Source organism: Dermacentor albipictus, chromosome 1, assembly GCF_038994185.2.
Source record: "Dermacentor albipictus isolate Rhodes 1998 colony chromosome 1, USDA_Dalb.pri_finalv2, whole genome shotgun sequence".
NCBI classification, from domain to species: domain Eukaryota; kingdom Metazoa; phylum Arthropoda; class Arachnida; order Ixodida; family Ixodidae; genus Dermacentor; species Dermacentor albipictus.
The window spans coordinates 46,000,508-46,009,428 of NC_091821.1; the positions used below are offsets into that span (position 1 = coordinate 46,000,508).

General features: G+C 47.0%; 1 protein-coding gene across 3 annotated transcripts; it reads right to left on the reverse strand.

The window, feature by feature from the left end:
• Positions 1-209: 209 nt before the first annotated feature.
• On the reverse strand, positions 210-8,147 carry LOC135905990 (antimicrobial peptide microplusin-like). 3 transcript variants are annotated; one of them, XM_065437154.2, is made up of 7 exons: positions 7,988-8,147; positions 5,985-6,043; positions 4,920-5,009; positions 4,115-4,141; positions 2,729-2,901; positions 2,508-2,665; positions 210-333 (listed from the first exon to the last, which is right to left on the reverse strand). In XM_065437154.2, exons 1-6 carry the CDS (start codon positions 8,061-8,063, stop codon positions 2,542-2,544), a joined length of 549 nt encoding a protein of 182 aa, XP_065293226.1. In that variant the 5' UTR covers positions 8,064-8,147; the 3' UTR covers positions 210-333; positions 2,508-2,541. The 3 variants fall into 3 exon arrangements, with proteins under 3 accessions (XP_065293226.1, XP_065293229.1, XP_065293217.1); XM_065437157.2 differs by lacking the exon at positions 2,508-2,665; XM_065437145.2 differs by having other exon boundaries at positions 2,508-2,901.
• Between the last annotated feature and the right edge of the window lie 774 nt (positions 8,148-8,921).

Here is an 8,921-nt window from a genome sequence, read left to right on the forward strand (position 1 = left end):
TGGCATATATGGTATTAAAAATGTGTAATATGTACTTGTAAAACGATCTGTGAGCATTTTGTGTGTTCATAATATAGCACTCAGTGGGCGCAGCGTCTGCGATAATATAGTTTGGCTCAGACATCAAATACACCTATTTTATATCATGTACGTCTCGACGTGCATTGGATACAGAAACGTACTGCAGGGAAAAGAAGCACAAATGGGCGCACTTTGATACAATAAAAATTTTATTAGGACCTCGATACAGTATCTCGTTGCTTTGAGTTCTTCAGAAAGCTTGTGACTTTCCATGATGCACACGCTGGCATTCAATTCTCTTGGGATTGTGAACTGAAAGAAAGAAAAAGAAAAAAATTAGCCGACGATTACGATACTCCCTGATGCGAAATTTGAGCGCAGCTCTGTACGCGTTTGCATTTTGCGATATACTGACGCAAAGAATTTGAGAGAAACATGTTGCAGAGTCGGTAATCATCGAAAGTCTGGTCTGCGGGTCCCGCGCGTCAGCTTTTATACATGACTCGTGGAATGTTCCAATGCAATCACTGGTGTCGCGTGGCTTCTAGAAAGTACTGCACGATTCGCGTCGCCCGTAGGGCGAGATTACAAAACAATCGCAAACCATGACAATCGAAACAAGTGCGAACAAGACCAAACCAAGCAAACCAAACAAGCGCGAGCGAGAGCTGACGCGAGCAGAGGATAGTACGAAAGGAGCGGTCCGGCTGAGACCAGATACTTGTACGCTTCGAACGGTCGGGAGGGTCCGCATGACACCAGTTTCCCGCGCGCACGTCACCGAAGGTCACTGAGCCACTCTCATTGGCTTCCGCTGTCCGCGGTTCGCGTCTTTCATCTCACGTTTCGCGTTCGCTCTTTCATCTTTCGCTGTGCTCGTTCGCTTGGTTACGCCGCCTACGCCGACGCTCGCCGCAGGAACGGGCACCCAAGAGTTGCGTGTAAAAAGTTAATAGTAAACATAGCTAAGCAAACTTTCGGAATGCGCGAAATAAGAGAATTCGTCGTACAGCAACCCGAATTAGCTGTGAAATTAAGTCGCAGGCTTACATGACCTGAAGTTGCGCAGTGGGCTATGTGAGGGACGCCGCCGGCGAGTTCCCCGCCTTTGTGCTTTAATGCGCATTCAAGACCACACGAGTGTTTTTGCATTCCGGCCCCATAAAAGTGCCGCGACTTGGAATCGAACTCGCGACCTCGCGCTCGGCATCAGAGCACCATAGCCATTGAGCCACCGCGGCGTGCCCGAGTCTCCTGCTAGCGGCTACTCCATTACGGACTGGGCAGGCGTGAAATTAGGCTAGGTTTAAGACAGACTGCTTGCTTCATGCTTCATGAAACTAATTAAAGTGTTTCGTTATTGCTCTCTCGACACTTACATTTTACGAGGTGGCTTCATTTTCCAGTGCACGATCTGCACCGGGCTTAACCCGTAAGCCCGAGGTGCACTTAAGCCCTTTCGGGTTAAGTCAGTAACGCGACAGTAGGTCAGGACGTATTCTGATTACTCGACACAACCATAATGTCTTATGTGCATCCTGTAAGCTTCTTGTTGACTTCTTACCCTCAGCGAGTTGTGCTCCTGCTTCACCGCCCTTCTTGAACATTTTTTTTACACATTGTTTGGCTCTCCTCTAAGTAGAATCAACAAGTAGGATAACTCTTATAGTCCCAGTGGTTGTATGTCTTTAATTTTATTGCTGTGTCATTTCGCAGAGTACTCAATCTGAGAAATTTACCGTCTCCGGGACTGTTCTCTGTGGAAAACTATAGGAGAGATAGCTGTACGTTTTACGGCAGACAGCTGGACCAACATACTTCTTGTACTGCGAGGACAGCGTCTGATGCGCCAGTCTGCGCATTCAGAACCTTCTATTTCCCCTATTGATCACATTGACTCGTTTGTTTACACCATCCTGTATTGCAGGGTAGCCAATAAACCGGGAGCAATCCTGGTTATCTGATCAGTCGTTTCTTTTTTCTTGTCACTTCTTAGCGCCGAGCCGCGACTTGACTTTCTCCCTGCACTGAAATGTGACGCTGATGTCTTTAGTAAGATTTCTATTTTCCAATGCAACTTTTCAGAGCAATATATGATCCACCGTATACAAGCTTAACCAGAATAGTGCCTTGCATTGTGTACCTTCGACGATCCAGCACACTTTGTTTTGTGCAAGGGCTTATTTATCTTCGCTTTCTTTTCAAGTTTTTTCACCTCTCCTTACTCTTCTCCCATTGCAGAGTAGCCAGCTGTATGTTTGTCTTTCGGTGAACCTCTCCGTCTTTCGCGTTTCATTTTTCTGTCGCCCCCTAGTTACTTATCTAAAAGCACTCGCTCCACCTAGCTCGCTTTCCCACTTTCTCTTCGTCACATTATTTCGTCCAATATCACCCTGAGTCAGTTAATAGAAAAAAATCTCTCAGGTATCTGAAATTTTATTTCAATTAAACACGCCCAAACCACGCCTAAAAAACAGTATACGTACATTTTCAGGTCCTCGCGTTCGTCGCTCGAACTTGTTACCAGACGCCGTAAGCACCAGGGCCGTAAGCACCAAGGCCATAAGCACCAGGGCCGTAAGCACCAACGCCATAAGCACCAGCGCCGTAGGCTCCGAGGCCAAAAGCCCTCGCACCAAACGCCCTTGAACCAAACGCCCTTGCACCAAACGCTCTAGCTCCGAACCCCTTTGCGCCCCAGACATACCGCGTGGGAGCCAGGAAGGATGGGCCTGCGGCTGCGACTGGCACTGCTGCCGCCGGCAAGACCGCAGCCGGAAAAGCCGCTTGAACCGGCAAACCTACGGCGGGTGTCCCCACAAGTGCGGCGGCAGCGGAGCAGCGAAGAGACAGAGTCCGCAAAAATGTCTTCTCCGGCCGCTGCGTGGCAGATAGCAAAACAGCGGTAAGTGTTTTCATCAAGCGAGATACGTGAACGGTACTATATGCAACAAGAAACGGCGTCTATGCACCGTGTTAATCGGAAATTCAGATCATTGAAGTTAGCTTGATGCCTATTAAGCCTTTTTCTGTCTTTCTTGGCGTTATTCAGCACCGACCCCGTAGCGTTTCTGGAATAACAGTTGCTGCGAACACGACTGTTTGTTTCATGTTCTTTCCATTAGCTCTGTCGCGATTCTGTTTGCACTGGAAACTTAACGTGATCGCTTTGGCAGCAAGTTGGGCGTTCATCACTTCGCTTCTGCACATCTCAAAAACATTTTCTTTTTGTCATGTGCACCTATTATTTTCAAGTTTAGTATAGTTGGTAACTTTCCAAGTGCCAGAATTGCAACAACATAACAGTTTTACTGCGATTCCTTTGCAAAAAGATTCTTACTGCAATTTTTTACTTTAGAGTAATGTGGTGATCTATAGTGTATAATGAATCTTTAGAGACTTATGCGCGTGCAAAGATAGGACGTCGAACGAAGAAGGGACACACAACATGTCCCTTCTTCGTTTTACGTCCTGTCTTAGTGCGCGCATAAGTCTCTAAAGAATCATGTACAACCAACTCACCCAAAACATAATGCTTCTGTATAATGAAGTTTGACTGGCCAGCACGGCGGACGATGAAAGTGTATTTTTTAATCTGAAGAAAATTATCGATGTATTATACTGTTGCACCTGGTGTCCTTTAGAGACCACGGCCTCCCCAAACAATATTAGACCTAAAGGCCATACTGTCACGCTGCTACTGCTAGCGAGGGAGAAAATGCTGCGCCAAAGATAGACGCTGTAGTAAAGTGAAGGCATGGTAAATGCACTACATAAGTACTTGTGATCCTGAAGAAATAAAATAATGACAACAGTTGCTTCTTGCTGTAGGAAGGTTTCAGTAAGGTACTGCGTACTAGCCATGAGATCATTTCAGCTGCTGCTAACATTGTCACGGCACTCGCTGGCAAGCCTAAAGTGAATTCCGTATTTACAATTATGATGTTGCATCGAAACATACTTCACGCAAGGGAAACCTGAAATGCACAGAGTAAATGTGGATATCAAGATAATAAAAATATTATTTAAGTTGTACTATATCTTTTATTCTTTTATTCAAAATAGCTTTGAGCCATTCAGCATGCCCACTTACCGTAAAGAGTGCCGTGAGGGCCCGGTCCTGAAACGAGAGAACAAAAAGAATTGCGTTGAGTTTCGGCATTTTACATGTGTGTCTCTTTGACCAAGTGTGAAATATGAGAATTGCCTCAAAAAAATAAAAATAAAAGAAGAGTACATGAACGCGAAGAGAGGATTCGATACGAGAATCGGTGACAATGTGCACCAAAGACGATCTCAAAGCAAAATAAGTCGGTGAGGGGAGCTGGGTTGGATAAAGATCAAGGCGAGAAAGAAAGGAAACGGCGGAAAAGACATACCTCATATATTAATAGCGCACAGATATAAATGAGAGGTAAGCGAAAAATGGGAGATTTCAGGACGGAGTTGCTCCGCTCTCCGCGCAAACAACCACAACGAGAGAAACCCGTGTCCATCGCTTCCATAGTGCAGTATCTACTCATTTAAGTATATGCCGCGTGACACACGACACTCCCCTTAGCGCAAATTCAAGCTAAGCTGCAGTTCAGAACGAAGATGGTAGCCCGTACGTGTCCACGTTGAACACATGATGATATCTTGCACGCGAACGGGCAAAAGCGAAAAATAGAATTTGTTATCGTTCTGCAACCTTCCGCCATGCAGCATCATTGCGATCTCAGCCTTTAGTGACCCCATTTCTTTCCGTGACTGTCAGCATCTGAATGAAAAAAACATGCATGACGCAGGCTGTGCCGAAATGTTAGCCGTAGGGGATTTCTAGTGCTGCGAGTGTTTTAAAATTGGCGGCTTTAGAAGCCTCTGCATCATTCAAAGACTCGAAGAGCCCGCCATCTCACCGTGCTCACAAAGGTGCACAGCTTCTTGATGGCGCATACGTCGTCCGTGCAGCCGAGGTTGTTGACGGCGAGATCCAGGCGGTCATTAAACTGCGAATCCAGTAAAGGTAAGAATTAGGCACAGAGCGTAAAGCGAGCAACACTAAAGAAAGCAACGCTAAACCATGTTGGACTGGTGAAGTGTTCTTTCAAAACTTTAATTTCGCATTTGACGCAAAATGGTTTATTATTACTGAACAAAAAAAATGAAAATCGAATCGCAGAAGCATACGCATTTGGGCTAGTTGGTTTATGGCTTGAGCGGAAACAGCGCAAAATAACGAGGCGTGAGAAAGGGACCGCTGCCTCAGCGCCATTGTCTGTCCCATTATCACGTCCTGTTATTGTGTGCTCTTTCCATTGAAAGAAACGAACCGCCCCCCTCCTGTTTTTTTTTCTTTTTAAATGCTCGCGGAAACCTCAGCACCGTTAAATATGCGTAGTACATGCTCCTAGCTATTAGTCCGTTTTGAGCAAGAGGTCTTCAGTCTTGCTAAGTTGAACCTCTAGTTCCCTCATTATGCGATGCAGTCCTTCTTTGTAAACCGACAAAAGAAGAAGAAACAGGTCAAGCAGCTGTTGTCAAAATTCAACACATTACAGAGAGCTCGTGCGGGAAAGTCAGGGCGGCGTCGTTACCCGCCTTTGGGTCTTGCGTCTCTTCTGCCTAACCATGCCTCCTCTCGGGGTAAGTGCCAACCTCGCTACTGCAGGAAAGGATATTTACTAATTTAAGCCTAATATTCCTATTTACCGTTGCTCTAAAGTTGCTTCGGATAAACATGGAAGCGGGGAGCAAGCATGCTATTCGAGATTCGAAGAAGGCTATGGTCGGATGATGCAACGGTGGGAGGGCTTTATAGGGCAGAATGAATACTGCACCTACTGTCCCGAAGCCACAGGGGAAGCGTAATAAGATTTCTTGGTTGTAACACGCGTCATCACAATGAAGGGCACGGATGCGAAATGTTTTGTTGCTTTGTTAGCGCGAGCAGAGATAAAGCAATTGACCGCCCCGGCACTTACCTCTCCGGCTTGGTCACGCACGCAAGCCGTCTGTTCCTTGACCTGGTCCTCGGACGCAACTGGATCCAGAAAAGAGAAAGCACGCATCGAATAGTGACATTTGTGGGTGTAAACTTGTCATGCCTACAGTGTTGTTGTCTACGCGGTTCAATTGCCTAAATTGACTCAGATAGGCGCTTCTGGAGGCAAGTACCATAGAGTTGTTAAGTAACGGCGCGAAATGAAAAAAAATACAAAGAATAGCATACATATGGAGGCTCTAGCTGTCCACATTTGCTTGAATAGTGAATGTGTCACAGTTCTCCAAGACGCTAAGAGACGCGTTGGTGAAAATTCACCGTTATGCTGTACGGCACTGTGCTGCACATTCAAACAAGACAAAGGTACACACATAAGAAGCACAGACTTGAAGTGACAGATGGTGGCTGAACAAACGGCGTCTCTTAAACTCTATTGAGCTGCAACTTGAAGCTGTACATTGTGGCAGTTTCGTGCGTCGTCACGCACGTGCATACATATCACTATTTCGGTTTCCTTCCATTTCGAAGCGAAGCTTTGCGAGCCCTTCCGGACTTTCCCGACAACGGCGGCTGAGTGCTGCTGTCTTACCAAATAAATCATGCTTAACAAAAAGAAATTACTTGCCCGATGGTGGGACCAAACCTCGCTGCCCCGGCACAGCAGCCCGAAGCTCCAATCATTAAGCCACACTCCCACGTACGCTTCTATCATGGCAACGCCAACTAGCTATTTTGAGATGATCGCCGCTTGTGTCGTATCGCGTAGCACGCATGCGCGAGAGCACGTGACCACGCACACCATTTTCTTTTACGCCAAAGACGCAGGAATGAAATGGGCAAATTTGAAGCATCCCATCAACCGTCGCACAAAAGTTTCGCTTCGCATGGATTCCTAGATATGCGTTGGATCTGCATATTCTTTTTCTTTTATTTTTACATCTTTCTATATCGTTATTTGCCTTTGTTTCTTTGTCAGCGTAGTTCCCACGGCTGCCACCTGCTTCATTTGACTTGCTTCGCTTTTTTGTTATCATTTAATTTACGTATCTGAGCCACGCGGATGATCGGCACCGGGGCTTTCTCTATGTCTACAAAGGAGTTTTGTGAAGAATATAAGTTCGCTTTACATTACTTCAATGAGGCTTTCGCCAAGCGAGAGTTGCTGTACCTTATAGGCCAACCTCTCTGCCTTTCTCGCAAAAAGCTTCCGCACGCCTTGTGAAGTAGGTGCTATTCCTAAAAACGGGCAGGTTAATAATAATATTTGGGGTTTTACGTGCCAAAACCACTTTCTGATTATGAGGCACGCCGTAGTGGAGGACTCCGGAAATTTCGACCACCTGGGGTTCTTTAACGTGCACCTAAATCTAAGCACACGGGTGTTTTCGCATTTCGCCCCCATCGAAATGCGGCCGCCGTGGCCGGGATTCGATCCCGCGACCTCGTGCTCAGCAGCCCAACACCATAGCCACTGAGCAACCACGGCGGGTAAAACGGGCAGGTTGAAGTCTCTCGCTTAGAGGATTAAAAAAAACAACTAAGGAACAGTATTTTGCAGCGCGAAATGCTGTAAAACTAGATCCTTAAGTCGGCTTAATCATTGGGCTCAGATATCACGTGACCTCTGACACTGCGAAACGGCAGTGAATTTGCAAAAGCCCCCAGGAAATAGCACACCGTAGGCAATGCTTGAGTGGCGGGTTCTATAGCCAGTGCTTGTACGCTATATTCCGGTAGTAGTCGCACTTCTTGACGAAGTTGAATAGTTCAGAAATGCATGCTCAAGGGGGAGGGGGTTGTGGCAGTAATTAAGACGCATCAGCAATGTTCAGCAATATCTAGCGTTCTTGCACATGCTCGAAAGCATGCGCAGGAACCGCAGGATATACAACTTGAAAGCCGCGAGGCTCGGCAATCCTCATTGTATGTGCGCAATACATGCAGAAAACAACAATTCACTTTCATCCGGAGCACGCTACTCACAGCATATGGGTGACTGAAGAGCCGATGTGAACACTGCCGAGCAGACGAAGAGGGCGCATGCGAGCAGGAGCTTCATGTTGAGCGTTGAGGTTAGCACTAGCGGGGATACCTTGCAATGTTTAAGATGCGTCGAGCTCTCGAGTTGTGATAGGCACCCCCGTTGGGGAACCCATATATACACTCCTGGTGGCGAGGAGATCAATGAGAGAAGGTAAAGTGAATCTTCCCGGATCTGATAAGCATGGCAGAGAGGAGGGAGATGTTCCTGCAGCGTGGTGTATATGGTCGTTCATTGTCTACTTATGGCCTTCTTGCTTTACCCAGCCCGCGTATCTTTATGGTCTGTGTAGTTATGGAACGCCGCCGACAGCTTCCGGACATGTGCAGGCAGCAGCAGCAAGAGTAGCACGTCTTGTAGCGATAAAGGAATGCGCGGCTTCACACCACTCGCAACACCCTTAGTGGCGCACTCTGTTCCCCCTAAGAACCGTAGACGTAGACGAGAAGTTTCTAGTATTCTCCCAGCAAATGTCGCCATAAAGTCGCAACGAATGCTGCGCGAGAAGGGTGCATTCTCTCTTTGTTTGACAGCGTCGAGCTCCTCTTCGTCGGGATGCTTACCTCCTCCCTCTCATAGGTTCTGCCGGTATTCGCACTTGAATTGCCCGGCGGCTGGCTCACTTTTGTTTTCTCACTGGCTCCCCCAGAAATTGCGGTCCACCACGATTGCCTTATGGCGTTGTTGATCCGCCGGCGTTGTTGTCACGTCCGTCGCAAGTTCACTGGCACCTGTACAAGACTCGAGAGCCATAAACGAACCAAACGGGAAGCAACCCGGCAGCGTAGATTTTTCTTTCAGATACGATACTCGTGCTTTAAGCAAAACCGATTACTCTGCATATCACAGATGCTGAGATGGCGCAAAGATATGAAG